The following is a 15898-nucleotide window of genomic DNA, read 5'->3' on the forward strand; positions in this document are numbered from 1 at the left end:
AGGAAAAAGGCAATGCACCACTCTGATCACCAGCCTGGGATTTTCAAGCCAACAGAGCTTTTACATAACCAGCCCTTTCCAGAACTGTCTGATGGAACTGAAGCATTGAGGAGCATATCCCACCTGTGTTTATTTGCAACTGCTCTCCTATCACACTCAAGATCTATCTCTAGGTGCAGTTACATACCTATCTTTTTTCTGTAACGTTCAAGGGTAGGAGGATAAAACTGGGCTGCTCATAGCATGGACCTTAGTCTTCTCCAGATATTTGAAGGTGCTCCTATCTTGTAACAGCATGCAAATTTTCTGAAGCACAGAGTCCAGATGGAATACTCTCAGCTACACCTAATATCAGAAGGGAACATAGGCCAGGATTCTCTCTTAAACTAAAGAAGAGCAAGGCAGCACTCTGTTAGGTCTAAGAACTTGCATACTAAGTACTTTTAAATATAGATGATTAGTCTTTATGAACACTTGGAATATTTTGCAAACCTGTATCAAACCACAGACAGGCCTCCTGGTTCAGCTGTACTGGTTGGAAATGTTATCAACAGCAGCTCCTCAGTGCCTTTCAAGTTACTCCTCAGTGCAAGTTACTGCTGAGCACTGCCAAAGGATGAGGCTGCATGAGAGCTCCAGACTGGACTAATGGATGGATTAGACTGTCTAGAGTAGCTTGTGTCCAAGTGACCACATCAGCTGGTGGCAATATATCATTAGCAAGAAACCTTCAGAGAAAAGATCCTGACAGTATCTGAGGGATGTGTTCTTTTATATTTCTGCTGGTGGATTTTGTTGAGTGATCTCTTTACTCCAGATCTTAGGAAAACATTTTTAACTAGTTTCAAAACAAGCAATACAAATACTCCCTCACAAATTACAGTGAATGCTTATCACCAAAGCATGCATTTTTTAGGAGAAAGCTGCTTCAACAGTCTAAACCTGAATCAAGAGTACTTTAGAATGGATTTGGCTAGTGCCAATGACCTTACATAAAAAATGAAACCTGAGACTGCTATCAAAAACCAGCTGCCAATTACTTCAGCAGACACTGAACAAAAAGATGTGACCTCCCACTGAGCTGAGGTTTCCATGTTTATACAACATGTGTTGTCTTCCAACACAGCCTCTCCCACAGCACTTCAGTTCACTTCAACTTACACACAATGCATGGAAGTTTGAAGTTTCTGGCAAAAATCTTTACTCATGAAGAATTGACTGTAAACTCTAATGAACTACTTACAACTGACCTCTTCTCGCTCCTGCTTGAACTTGGGAATTACTGCATGCATTAAACATCAGGGTATACAATTCACAACTATAAATATGCAGGTGATCTGCATAATGCTAACAATCTGTACATCAGGCTGTTTCAGCTGTGCCACACATAACCCTAGATCAACTGTTGATAGATACCAAGTCCTTAGTAACGTCAACTTTTCCAAAAAGTAAATGCTTTAGCACTGCTATATAATTAATCACTGAGGCTTTCATCTGATTCCTAAGGAACAAGCTCTCAAAATTATTTCAGAACTACTTAGCATTTTAAATTATCATCTTTTCTGCACACAGGCATTTATGCATTGCACCTCATCACAAAAACAAGATAAGCATGGTTAATTACATTTCAAGGTTGCCAAGATAAAAGAGCCATGGGAATGCTACCTGATGTGGAAAATTGTACAAAATTCAAAATCTCTTTGATAATTCAGAAAAGAAATGGTGGTACAACATTAGAATTTTTATGGAGACATAAAAAGCCTCAAGTCTGTAGGCTCCAGAACAGAACAAATCTCATTATTTTCCACAGAAATACTCAAGAACAAAACTAGAATATCATCACAGAGGGCAAAACAATAGCTAGTGAATAAGACACTTCCTGGTAAAATCTATTTGCTATGAAGCAGCAAATATCTGTCTTATGCTCAATAAAAATCTCCTTGGTTATATTTTTATACCCTAGAACTATCAGTTAATGTGCAAATAATAGGATTGCTTAGACTACAGTAAAAGAAAAGCACAATGAAATGCCATGAGTTTGTTTCTTTTCTTAATTTTCAGAATGAGTAAGTATAACAACCTTTAAATAGCATGGAAAATGTAGCTATAAAAAAAAGGCTGCACAAAGTAAAAAAGACATACAGCTCATACTCATCTCTTCCATCTAAAACATTAGAACTTTTATTGCCAATGTTTATTTAGAGAGATAATAAATGAAAAACTTTTCAGACAGATTCACTTTATTCTTTTTTCTTGTTTTAAATTTCAACTTTGGGCTGAAACCTGATATGTCCATCTGATTCTAAGTAATTGAGATAGCACTTGGTAAGGAATTGGAATTCATTGCCTCCCAGATTAGATGCAATAATAAATCAATAAGACTCAAGTCTACAAGAATATGAAATTAAATGGATTTCAGATAAGCAGTTAGGAAGCTTTTTAGGCAAATCTAGTTTAGCTCACATTTGCAGTGGACTAATACTATGAATGCAGAAGGTTACAATATGGTAACAGACAATAACTTCTTAAGGACTGACTTGATTGTTTAAAGAGTTATCCTACTTGTTGAGTGAAATAAAGGGAAAGTAGAAAAGAAAAGGTAGAACTGGGAGAAAAAAAAATGAAAGAAAAATAACAAAGACAGAAAAAGCCAGCAGGAATAGGGTGAGAACAGTCTGAAAGACAGTGGTGTGGCATACTGTGTCATGAAAACTCCATCACAGTTCATGCTCCAACAAGTTTTGTCACTGGAACTATCCCTATCTACGTCCCTTCCTGGGGATCAAGACTGTCCTAGCATCAGGCGCTCTTCTGCTCCTAACAGCACAAACAATGCTTCTGCTGCAGACAGGGAAGAATTTGCAGCAGAAGATGCCTTTTGCATATCAAAATGTAGCAATACAGTGAGTTTTGCTGGCCAGGTATCTTTGACAGAGATTAGTCAGGACCTTAACACACCAGCAAAATCTTGTAGCATAATTTGAGTCAACAGGACACAATTCTCTCCTCAAAAATGTAAAAAGATTGCAGGGCTCACTCTTGGATCAAGGTGGTTTGAAAAGATACTTTAAAAAATAACCAAAGAGCAGTCCTCTAACCATATGAGAGAGCAGGAAGAACAAAGTGATATGACATTTGAGAAATCTATGACTGTGTAATGGAAAAATGACAACTTTTAGAAGCCCTAATTTGCAAAAAGGTAACATGATATTTATGGTGCTACATTCTCAATTTAACATATTATATTACTTGTACATCCCTTACTGCAACAGTCTGGATTCACCTCACACTGTAAATATTTTTAAAATAATAAAATTTCAACTTGGGAAACATTTCCCATTTACTCGGTCATTGTCTCTCTGTCCCCTCCATTCCATTCCATTCTCCCATGCTAATATCAACTACTCTCTAGGATGGGATGTCCATATTTTGGATATTATACTTCAGAAGGTGTTCAACAAGGCACCTTTAGAAACACTAAATAGAAGCAGCAACTTGTCATTTGGGAATATGTCAACTGGAATTTCCTTTTTAGCATTGTTCCAAGCCAACAAGCAAATCCTTACCCTTACCAACCAAGCAGAACAAAAACATCCAAGACATAATAAAATCAGTGGCCTCATATTTCAAAAGGTTCAAAAGTAACTGCTTTATACATATCTGTCTGTAACATTTTGCAATCTGGACAGCAAGCCAAGGAATCCTCAAAGGAACAAAATACAGAGTAACTGAATCTAGCAATTGTGACAAAAAGTAATGTACAACAAATCTTATCTCAGCACACCCTGGTGAAATGAAGTTACAGATTGCTAATGTTTATTTCAGTATGCTCACCATGGCAACTGAAATAACTGCATATTTAGGTTTACAAGATTGCCTATTTTTTCCCAGATTGGATCTGTTTTCTTATGAACAACAATTTAAAAGAACCATCTGCACACATCCCTCAATTGAAAGAATAAAATCAGTTTCACAGAACATACCTATGATGGCCAATATGTCTTGCTCTTTTAATGTGTCCAACTCCCTTACATCCTGCTGTGGGACACCCTCCATGCTCTAAAGCTTCCACCAATTCCAAGGGACCTGCATGCCAGGTGAAATTACAAATGACATTTTAAAAAATGATCGAATATTTCAAAGCTATATAAATATGCATGAATACAAGTCCATTGTAGCATGCATGAAGAAATAAGCAAACAGAAATACTTTAATAATACATTCTGTAAAAGCATGATGGGGATTTGAACAATCTAATCCATTGGAGAAATAATTTTATTCCATGCGAGTAAATCTCTACAACAGAACTACACCTATATAAAGAACCCAAATCTTGGAGGAGCTGCACAACATCAATTTTCTTTTCTACTATCTACATTTTGTTGGAACCTGGCTGTTTTGCAAGAACACAGAAAAAGTAAGCTACCCTATCCCTATTCTGAGGACAGGGACATGTTTGTAATGTGTACTGTCCTTACACATTTTTTAGCTGAAGTTTTCCAGTAAAAACAATGTAAAAACAAAGGCTGAAAATGCTACTAAAAGGAACAAGCCATCACGAGATTTTTGACATTTTCACTTCTCTGAATTTGTGTGTCTGATTTTCATCAACCTGTAACAATGACGCTGCAGAGACATTAAAGGATGCATGCCAAAAGGAGCTTTGAGGCCCAAGCAAACATAATATATAACCCACAATTTCACAGCAAGTGAGAGACAGCCATGTTCCAGTACATGACACTGGAACACCCGGTGCACCTCTGCAAGGGTGCACTGTCCCCCTGTAGTACCAGTTCTTCTTGAAAAGCACATAAACTTGTATCTCTCCCTACAGATAACAATACAGACATGAAAAGGTCTATTCAAATATTTTTCCAGATGAAAGATTCTTGCTCGCAGATGGATGATGAAAGACAGAGAATTATTATGTATAATTAGAGGAGTCTAAAAGCTTTTTAAAACCAAATGTTCCAGCTATGAAAATATTACAAAGCTATCACTACACTGAAGTCCAAAGACTTCTGTAACCTTTAATGACTGTAATGGGTGAAAGAACAGGGAATTTCACCTTCTCTACCTTTATGCAGAAATCCTGCTTATAATGCAGCAAGTAAGTGGGCCCACAGGAAGAGTTATCTGAATAGGGATGTTTCTGCAAAGAGAAGTCCTGCTTCACTGATGTTCTGATTTCAAAAAAATTAACTCCATACAAATGTTCTCTCTTCCATTAAAAAATTAGAACTCTTTAAAAATGTAATTTAAAAGAGCTACATCTGGTTATCTGTGTTTATGTGAGAAGGTGCTGTTTGAATCACTGTGAAACAATGTTAAAAACAACACCAATATTCGGCTCTTAATTCCCTAACTGCTGCAAAAAAGGTCATAATCCTTCATGATGACTAAATTACATATGAAAACAGTATGAATACATGAATACTGGGAACTGCTCTAGACTAATATTGCTAACATTGCACAGCACTCACACACAAAGCTTCTAATGTGAATGACAGGGATATGGACCTCATAGTTGAAAGTCCTATCATACTGACTGAGGCAGAAACTGTCTTGCGAAATATTTTCTTCCCTCCTCAAGAAACCCTTGCAGAAGTCTGGAAATGCCTTTTAACTTACCTGGAAACAAAATTAACATTTTTATAATATTCTACATGGTAATAAAACAGTCATATTGCTGGATTAGTATTTTATCCAGTAATCATTCTATTTTATAAATATTTGCGTAAATTGTTACTTTTTTCCTATTTAATGGATGGTTAACTTCCTCTCTTGTCACGTCATCCATCTTAATTTTTGTGGCTTAACATAAAGTTACTTCTACCAGTCACATCCTAAAAGGGACCTACAGTGCCTCCTAAGCCACCACCTAGAGGAGATGACGTTATATGTGATGGGCACCTGCATCTTGCTTCTTTTAATGTCTCCAAAAAAAAGAATTTACATATTTTATACTCTCACCTAGGCTAAGATTTTTATTTATTTATCAGTCTTACATAATAGAAATGCAACCTTATTCAGCTCTTCTGCCATATGATACAGTTTTTATTTATGTGGCCACAGACTGCTTTTCCCACAGGGCTGCTCATTCAGCACAGAGGACAGCACATGTCAGATTAAGAAGCAGATATGCAGCATCCTGTCTTCTTCTCATTATTCACTTTATGCTTTGGCACTTATGGCACTCTATTCAGATTCTGAAGGCAGAATGATTAACTTCCTAACAGGCAGTCATCACTGTACTGCTGGAGTACTCAGAAAACTAATGAATATACTCTGATCACAGCCTGGATAGGAGTCATTTATTCCTGGCATTTAGAGACATTGAATTGAGGTACTGTGATTTTCAGGTAACACATTCACACTGTGTGTGACTTATCTCAGTTATTTTACATTTTTCTTTTCTGATACTTGGCATTGCTCAGCATTTATTTTTTTTCAAGCACAGTTGTTTCTAACCTTGTTACAGCTGGGAATACTCAGCACTTGGGCAAACCATCCCTCAGAGTCACTATATAAACTAATCTCAGAGAACAGCACTCACTTAAAAACCCATCTGTTCAAAGTTTGGCTAAAGTGATTTCACTGCTGTTACCCAGGAACACAGTGGCCTAGGCAGAGATATATTTACCAGAAAGTCTCTTCTCCCTGCAACCTCTTCCACTTCTTCTACAAGAAAAAAAAAAAAAAACAAAAAAAAAAAACAACAGAGAGGGCAAGCTGTTAAATCCATTGTTACTATTGGTACCACGCTTCTGTTAGATTTATTTTCAAAGTGGGCACCATTAATTCCTCTTTGCTCAGCTGAAGAAGAAAATAAGTTAGTTGTTTTTGAGGATTTGCCACAGCATCTGAAAGCAGTGCCCTTCTCAGTGCACTCTGGACTCCTTTGAGCCAAAAAGCACAGTAACCATCAAGAGAGATGTGAACAAAGGATCTTAAGAGTGATGCCCTACCCCTACGGAGCGCCACAGCAGTTTCAGTGCTGGCTATGAGAGGGCCAGGACTTTACACAACAGATCTTTTACATTACTTCTGGCTTTGACTGTGGTTCTTGTATTTCCATTGCAGTAAGGGTCAATAAAGCCACCTACTAAAAAGTGATTAATTACTGACTGTTGATTTTGCACTAAATGTCACATTTGCAATTATTTTGCATATCTTAGTGGCTTCTCTTCTTTGAATGGCACTGGCAGGAAAAAAAGATAGCATAGCAGACACGTCTTTAACCTTCATAACATTATAGTGTGGTTTCCCTTACTAAGTGGGGGCTGAAGAGGGTGGCCAGTTTTCGTACACCAGCCTGCAGGATGGATATCAGGGCTGTCAACATCAGTCCAATAATCATAAATACTATCCCAGCCATCAAAATGAACCTAAAATACAAAAAGGAGAACAGTGCATTTTAGATCAGGAAAATTCTCCATAAATCCAGCTTACCTGAGTAATCTCTAGAAATGACATGTCCATTAGAGAATTCACTTTCAGAGAACTATTTAGGTTACACAGAAAAAACATGTACATTGCATTCTGGACTCAGGCATACTCTCACTAAAGTAAAGAGTAAACAACCATACGTCATATGGTTGTTTACTGTGTTATTAGGCTCAAATCCCAGGAATAATGCAGTTCTCACATTAATAGTTAAATTTAAGCAGGAATTTCTACCTTTATCATCTCTCAAAAAACCCAGAAAAGCCCAAATGTTTTTCAAACCTCCTGTTTGAACTGGATTTAAGAACAGCAGAGCAGTAAGCAAAGGACTAAAAAATGGAATTTATAAAAAAAAAAAAAAAAAAAAAAAAAAAAAAAAAAAAAAAAAAAAAAATCAATCTCCCCCATCATACAAGCAACAATTTTACTAAAATCAGACTATACTGGCAAAAGAGTTGAAATTGAAGAGAAAATGAACCAATGTGACTTGGCAGGAACACCACCAGTATGGGTTATGCACATATTTTTTCACATGAAAGCTAAATATCTGCAAATCTTACATGATCTCTGTAGCAGTAAATTCCTCAGATCTCTCAAGCACACGTGTGAATGCACATACACACAGACACATACAAACAGAGCTCCCTCAACATATGCTACAGAGTCAAATTACTGCCCTAGAAGTTACAAATCCTGTCATTTAATACATTAGACTGGAGAGTGGATTTTTTCTTTATTTTGGGATGGAGTTTCTTAAATTCTCTTTGTTTTTTTTATTTTGCAGGTCGAACTTGAAGTAGAAAATGTGTAGGTGTAAAGATACTAGTTCTGATGACCTCCTACCAGCAGTTAATTCAGATGATTCAAAATGAAATGTCAGCTGCATCTCCTACCTGTAACAACAGGTATGCCTAGTAAATCTGTACACACACAGCCTTCATTTCTAATTGGATATCTGGTATATGTTAGCCCTTCTAACACTTAAGGCCTTCAGAGTGAAAACTGGTTTTGTACAATGAAAGAAAATTAATTCAAGTACACAATTTCTGCAAAATACATTAAAAATATGCTAACTTGGCTTAATCCAATCCAAAGCCCATAATTAACAGAAACCTCAGAACTGCAGAAATCACAGACAAAGGACAAAAGATTAGGGCTCTTTCACATCTCACATATATCTCTCTCTTCCCCTTGAAAACTTACAGAGACAGATTCAATTAACCTAGATCAAATATTTTATGGTCCCTAATACAAATATCAAAGCAGCCCTTTAACACTTGATATTAAATAATGACATTTCTTGATAGAATAGACAATTGTTTCCTAACAACTATTCCCAAAGCAATTTTCCAATATTTTCAACTCTGCTCTCTAACCACCCACCTCAGCACAAGTATCTAAGAGGACAAGAAAATAACCCATTCCAAAGGAATTATGCGTATATCAATTAGTGAAAAGCAAGAGCAAAAGCTTAACAGGACAGAGCACTACCACTCACTTCTTTCCATGGTTAATTTTACAACTACAGGATTTTGGTTTTACAAAGTCCTTATCATTTACTTAAGCAGGGCAGTAAAATAAGACAGAGACACTTACTTTTATTCTATAGTCATCAGTATCTACAATAGTTGCTACTCTGATAAACACTGGATTTCTCTTGTCAACCACTTCAAGTTTCATGTTTTTCTGAAAGCCATGAGAAGGTTTCTGGAAAAGAACAACAATGCTATGTGAAACAACAAAACCTCAAAATCTGTTGCAGCTGTAAAATATAGATAATCCATCAAAAACTTTCTGCCTTTATTTTTTCAAATCTGCCCTCCCTCTACTAGAAATTTAAGCATAAAAACATAATTCAAACTAGTGTTATCAATATAGTGAAACAAAGTACCTACTTTGGGATTCCAGGTTCTCCTGGAGTGGACTGGATTCAAGCTATCCAAGGACGTAAATGTGTATCTTTAGTTTGAATCATTTTTTTCCCCCTAAATTCTCTAGGAAAGCTTTCCTAGAAATTTTGGCCAACAGTTTCATCACAGTATTTAATAAAGCATTACATACCAGCTGCCTGAAATGTCTATGGAATTGTCTAAAAGAAACATATTTGTGCTTTCTGGTATGTGTTTTTGTTTCATGAATCAAACTCTTTTTCAGTCTCCTACTGAAAACTTAACTAATTCACAGTGTAACAGTAACAAACAGGACCAAATGCCTGGGTTTGTAATGCTATTTTGACAAAATTAGTGTCTTCGGTAAGAGTATCAGATTTTGTGTTTGTCATCTGCAGTTATGAAAACTAAAGCAAAATTATTTCCACTTTAAAGGAACATATTCACAACAATGATGTTTATTCTGATTTATGAGGTTTATTCTAATTTTTTAGGAAAATAATGCATCTGTCCCTCTAAGATTTTCCAGAGTATTAGTGTTTTTCCTTCAGCTGCAGGTTAAGAACTCAATTTTCTCCCATAATACAACACAAAACACTGTTACTGTTTCAGATATAACCAAATAATTTCCTAATCCTTGCTCAGGGTATTGTGCTGCAAATGTAAGATTGAAAAACATTACTAAGACAGACACACCTTGAGGTGGTAAACTGCAGGTCATTAATAACCTCTGATAATCTACTGACCTCAGGAACTGCTATAAACACCACATTTTGCCTTTTGCTAATCTAGCTCTTAGCAAAGTTGATAATTAGTGTCCCTAATATGAAAAACTGAGGCAAACAGGCTTCAGTGTGCTGTGAGACAAGGACTGGGAGCTACCAGCCACCCACTGCTGGTTCCAAACATTTCAGAAATCCCAGATGATTAGAGGGATGGAACACCTCTCCTGTGAGGAAAGCCAGAGAGAATTGAGTTTGTTCAGCCTGGAAAAGAGATGGCTTATGGGTGATCTAATTGCAGCCTTCTAGTACCTGAAGGGAGCCTACAAAAAAGATGGAGAGGGGCCTTTTTACAAGGCTATGTAGTAACAAGACTAGGGGAAATTATTTCAAACTAAAAGAGAGCAGGTCTAGATTAGATATTAGGAAATAATATTGTACCGTGAAGATGATGGGGCACTTGAACAGGTTACCTAGAACTGTGTATGCCCAACCTTTTGAAGAGTTCCAGGCCAGGCTGGATGGAGCTCTGAGCAACCTGGTCTAGAGTAAGGTGTCCCTGTCCATGGCAGGGGGGTTGGAACCACATTATATTTAAGGTCCCTTCCAGCTCAAGCCATTGCGTGATTCTTTTCTGCAGTAGTGACCATCACTGAAATCTTAAGAACTCAAAAAGATGCATCACTGAAAGAAACTAGCAAGTGCAAAGATAAAAGCAAAGGATGTTGCCTATAAACACCATAGTTAAGCTGGGGAGCTGACTGTGGATGCTGCCCAGATGCCCTAGTTGCAAGCTTGCAGAAGAAAAAGTCTGCTAAAGGGCATTGAAAATAAGCCCAACACAATGGACTAGATGGACAAGGAGACTAACCTCTTACATTCATTTTTACACTGTATCTATTGCTCCATATAAAATGTACAGAAATAGAAATCTTCAAAATATGTTATCATGACTCAGTAGCTATCTCATTATTTGTAATAAGTAGGCAGTAATTTTCCAGAGCAAATTACACTCATTAGTAATATATTTGTAGCATTTAATCCTATTTATAATAATTAAAATAATACATTAATAGGTATTTATAATAATCTGATTTCTAACAGTGAACTGCAAACTTGCATAAAAATAAACCACCACTTAAGCAACTAATTAACTGGATACATTTGGAAACATAGGAACACCACATATGTATTATCTTCTTAAACAAATTAATTACATGAAATCAAAAGCATGAAAGAAATTTAAGCATTTTCTTACCACTTTAAAAGCCCTTGCAGGTGCAGGTAATGAACTGGTTTCTTCCAAATACTTCTCCCAAGAAAAATGCTTTGCATGCGGATAATCTGGCACAGAAGAAATATGAGCAAAATTAAACACAGCAGTGCAAAAAAATGAAGTTAATGTCTAATTTACAGAGTGTCTAGCACTTTTATAATACTGTTTTGATTTATACATTGGACTTATGAAATAACTGCAAGAAAGGCTCTTCTAAATTGTCTCTGATAAATTCACCGTACAGGTTAAAAGAGTCAACAATCCTCTCATACACACTACTTAGTAGCTATTGTACACAATTGCTTTGGATATGAGAATATTCTGTGATTCCCTCTTCAATATAAATAATGTGGACTGGAAAAATCTGTCCTCTTAACTGAGGAAATTAACTCAAGTAGTAAACAGTCATTCACTGGTAAACAATCTAATCAGTGATAGCTTTGTACCACAGTTTGTACCACAGTGGAGCACACATGACTACTTGTTACTCTTTTAGTGAGGAATTTTTAACTAAATTTCTATCAAAATACCCTGGACATTTATGAATAATCTACAGACATGATCAAAGAAAATGTTACCTTTCTCAGAAAATGTCATGTTTATAAACACTCTAGGGAAGAAATACAAAGACAGCTTGGCTGTTAAAGAAAAGACAGTGCCTGTCCTTCACCTTTACTCTGCACCAGAAGTTTAACTTAAAGTTTAAACATTAGTATTCATAAGCTAGAAGAGAACAAAGCCAATTCCAATTTGTTTTACAAGGGATTCACTGAATAATAGGCTGCAATTAATCTCCTGACAGACAGACTGCTTACAACTTTTCAAGACTGCTGGCTATTAGAATTTTTGCTGAAGTCGGTTTTAACCAATTAAAACTTTCCACGTTCTCAGACCCCAGATGCCAGTTTCCACAACAGGGCATTTAGGTCATCCAGCCAAATACAACAGTTCTGAAAAAGAGTCTCAAGTTTCACACCAATGAATACACTTCCTTCCTTCTTTATCATCTCTCATGGCATTTTCCTTCATTTCAAAGATCCCTTACAAGTTTGATTCCTTGATCATGTAAGGCAATTTTCTCATCAATCCATTACCTTGCACACTCAGTTCACATGAAGATGTTTCTCTTATGCAAGGATCTCACACACCTGGAATTTGCTTTATCAGTATCAGCATTTTCAGAATGTGAGTACTTGTAAGCCATTCATCCAAAAATACAAGCTTGTTCAGATTTCAAGGGATATCTTTTGTGAGTAGATGTCTCTTTACTAAATCAGCATATATTTGCATACTTAATACCTAACGTCTATTATACTTCTATTTTCAATATATTAAGTCCTGTAAAAAAATTTACAACTCTGCAAATATCAATTCCTGATTACAGAAAGAAAAAGATTCAGGAGAGGTAACAGCTTATTGTAAATTTTAACAATGCTAGCTGACTACAGCCATCTTAAATCTTTCAGACATGTAACAAGAAACAAACCTGGTGGGGTGATGAGAGTTCTTTTATGTTCTTTACACCATCCAACAGGATGAATATGTGGGCTAGCTGCCTCACACCTGGAGGAAGGGGAGAAAAAAAACGTCTGAAAATGCAGCTCTTCAGACGTGCTTACAAACCAAGACCTACAAGAGGGCCTTAAATTCCAAACAACCCACAACACCTTCAACTTAAACTGTAAACATAACCTGAAGACACAAACACATCTAACACAGACTTGTTACCACCTATACAAGCATAAGGCTTTATTTACAATTTTGCTGGAAGATCAAGAAAATCAAGTCCTTTAAATTAGTAGTTTAGAGAAGCTATGATGCTGGATCTGAAAAATTCACAAGCAGAGTGTCTTGGTAGAATCATGTTGGCTAGTTGCAAGAATACCATAATCCCACCAAAGACAGTTGGAGTCTTGCAATGCCAAGACCAACATTTGAAACCAAAAGCTTAAAGATTTTGATTAATGGTCCAGGTTGCACTCAGAGGCAGAGGAGAAAATCACATATAACTGCAATGCACTACCAATAGCAAGCAAAAATTCAAAACTAGATTCTGAATGGCTTAAATGGAGCTATAAACATGTTACAGTAACCCAGCAGCACATAAGCAAAGTAAGTCTGAGAAACTCTGGAAAACAAAAGCAAAACCAAAAAAACCAAAAAAACAAAACAAAACAAACAAACAAACAAAAAAACCACCACCACCACCACCAACAACAAAAAAACCCACCTCAAACCAAAAAAAAAACCCAACCTACCCAAAACCCCCCAAAAAACAACAAAACAAGCATTTTAGGCCCCAAACTACAGGAAAGAATTAGTGATCCAAGACTGCAAGCTGCTCTTAAAAAACAGATCAAACTCTCTTACTCAAAGGGTTAACAACTTCCTATATTTGCTGTCAAGTGCATCTTATTTTGCACTACTGCTGTTGCCTGTGGCATGCCACAGGAACCACAGAAGACTAACAGAGACAGGGTGAGCTACATGTACTGGCATCTGTCTGCAGCAGCGAGAGGTGCTCTCACTGTGCTCCCTGGGCCAGTTTCATTGTGCACAGAGAAAGCAGCAGTGAGTGCTGGCTATCAAGCCCTCTTACAAAAACAAACAAAAGAGACACATGCTGTAAAAAAACTGATCTAGAAGCACACAAGAAAAAAACTGTTTAAACCTTCTGTAACATTAAATTATTATATTTAGCACTCTATATCCTAATATATACATATTAGGATATTATTTCATAACATAACACATTTTGCACAATAAAACACAGTATATATAATATATAATGTATATGCTATAATTATTATATTAGTACTCAATATTATTAGTAAGGGCAAAAAGAAGACTGATCTACAGGAAAAGTAAAAAGCTATCAGGCTCTGCCGTGAAACATGCACCATCCCTGTGTGTGCATTGATACTTACTGATGGGTTTTCAGTTGGCCAAACAAAGTGCTTTCTAAATGAAGTACATTGTATTTATTTAGCCAGGATGATTACAAAACATGCTGCTGACACAAAAAGCCAGCATCACTCTGCATGGCACTGCACTACACTGTGCAAACACAGTTTGCCTCTAGCTGAAAACTCATATATTATAACCATGTAATACCCATGCAGATCTGCCCTTAAGGGCCTTGCTTCTTGTAGGAGCCTGCCTCACCTAATGTTTTCTTTAGTTAGATAAATTCAGTGTTACAATGCACTACCTCTCACCTCCACTATTTCCTATCTCTAAAGGTGCTTCAGTAGCTGACATTAAATATTTCCAGCTACACCCTGCTCTCTTCTGGAGAGCCCCACCAGCATTTCCATCTCTCCAGTGGCTATGAACTCAGTGTCCCACTCACTCCAAGGACCCAGTGAGGCCAAAATGTGAAGCACAAATAAGCTGAAGTACCTAAGGCCTTCATTCCCAGTTCCCCAGGGAGAGATCAAGAAACCTTAAGCAGAAGTAATACTCTAGATTCAAACACCTCCTGTGTTTTCCAAACACTTCTCAAATATTTAATGAGGAAAGAAGACAAGCAGAGAGCAACCATGCACAAAGACACATACTTCATATAATAATCACTGAGCAAAATACCAAACCACTCGTGATCCTGTTTATATTTAATCCCTCTCTGAAATCTGTGTCTCCATCATTAGGCTGAAGAATAATAGGTATTCTCTCCACTTTCTCTCAACTCGAGTTACTAATGCAAAATACTGAACAGTGTGGGGCTGCTCTCTCTGAGTGTTATAAAATAATCGTTATCTGTATCTACCCAGAAAGAATTAGCATGCTGGAAGTTCAAATCAATTAAGTCCCCTTAATTAGCAATACTCATTTATATACTTCTAAAATATCACATGCTGATAATGTGCAATACCTAAAAGGGTGCAATGAACTGTGCATGAGAGAAGAAGCTAAAGGTAAATTAGGCAGGCACTCCATAGTCTTAAGATTCAAAATGCCAGGTGTGTAGATCTGGAGCACAAACATACTTTAGGGACTGCAAAAGGAAACACAGCACAGAAAAGACTGGAGACTGGACCCTGGGCTGTACCACATTGCAGTTTTGAACTTTCACTACATAAAAGAGAAATGAAGGAGCACACGATACTTGAAATACATGTAATAAATTTTTTAAAAAATAAAATATGAGAAGTATTTTACATGATGTCTAAAACTCAGTATGGATAAACTTCAACAACAGAAACACAGGCTGGGTGCCTCAGAACATTGTCTCACAACAAGCACTCCTCAAGCTTTCTACCTAAACAGAGTGAAGCACTAATGATGAGAAATACTGGCCAACATAATATCATTATCTTGTGGCTATATATATCAGACAGTTCTACCAGTATTTCTTTGTAATGATGCCAATCAGATAATTCCCAGCAGATAAAACCTACCTTAGACTATGTAATGGCTCTGACAAGAGCCAAGGATTTAACTCAGTTCATGAATACCAACATTTTATCCTTCCACAAGATATAAAGCTATACTGTGCGCATTTAGTATTTATAGTATCACACCGGGTACTCTCTAAATCACTGAAGTTGCCATCAATAAAAGGA

General features: G+C 36.7%; 1 protein-coding gene across 6 annotated transcripts in view; it reads right to left on the minus strand.

Moving 5' to 3' along the window:
• Positions 1-15898, minus strand: part of L3MBTL3 (L3MBTL histone methyl-lysine binding protein 3) — a 79093-nt gene that overhangs the window by 19033 nt on the left and 44162 nt on the right. For 5 of the 6 annotated variants that reach the window (XM_083855997.1, XM_083855995.1, XM_083855994.1 and 2 more), the window contains exons 12-16: positions 12820-12896; positions 11316-11401; positions 9043-9153; positions 7274-7388; positions 3984-4086 (exon numbers count right to left, since the gene is read on the minus strand). In XM_083855997.1, the coding sequence (XP_083712123.1) occupies positions 3984-4086; positions 7274-7388; positions 9043-9153; positions 11316-11401; positions 12820-12896 (492 nt within the window). The remainder of the gene's footprint in view (positions 1-3983; positions 4087-7273; positions 7389-9042; positions 9154-11315; positions 11402-12819; positions 12897-15898) is intronic. The other variant, XM_083855996.1, reaches the window with a different exon arrangement.

Source organism: Zosterops lateralis (assembly GCF_965231275.1).
Source record: "Zosterops lateralis genome assembly, chromosome: 3".
NCBI classification, from domain to species: domain Eukaryota; kingdom Metazoa; phylum Chordata; class Aves; order Passeriformes; family Zosteropidae; genus Zosterops; species Zosterops lateralis.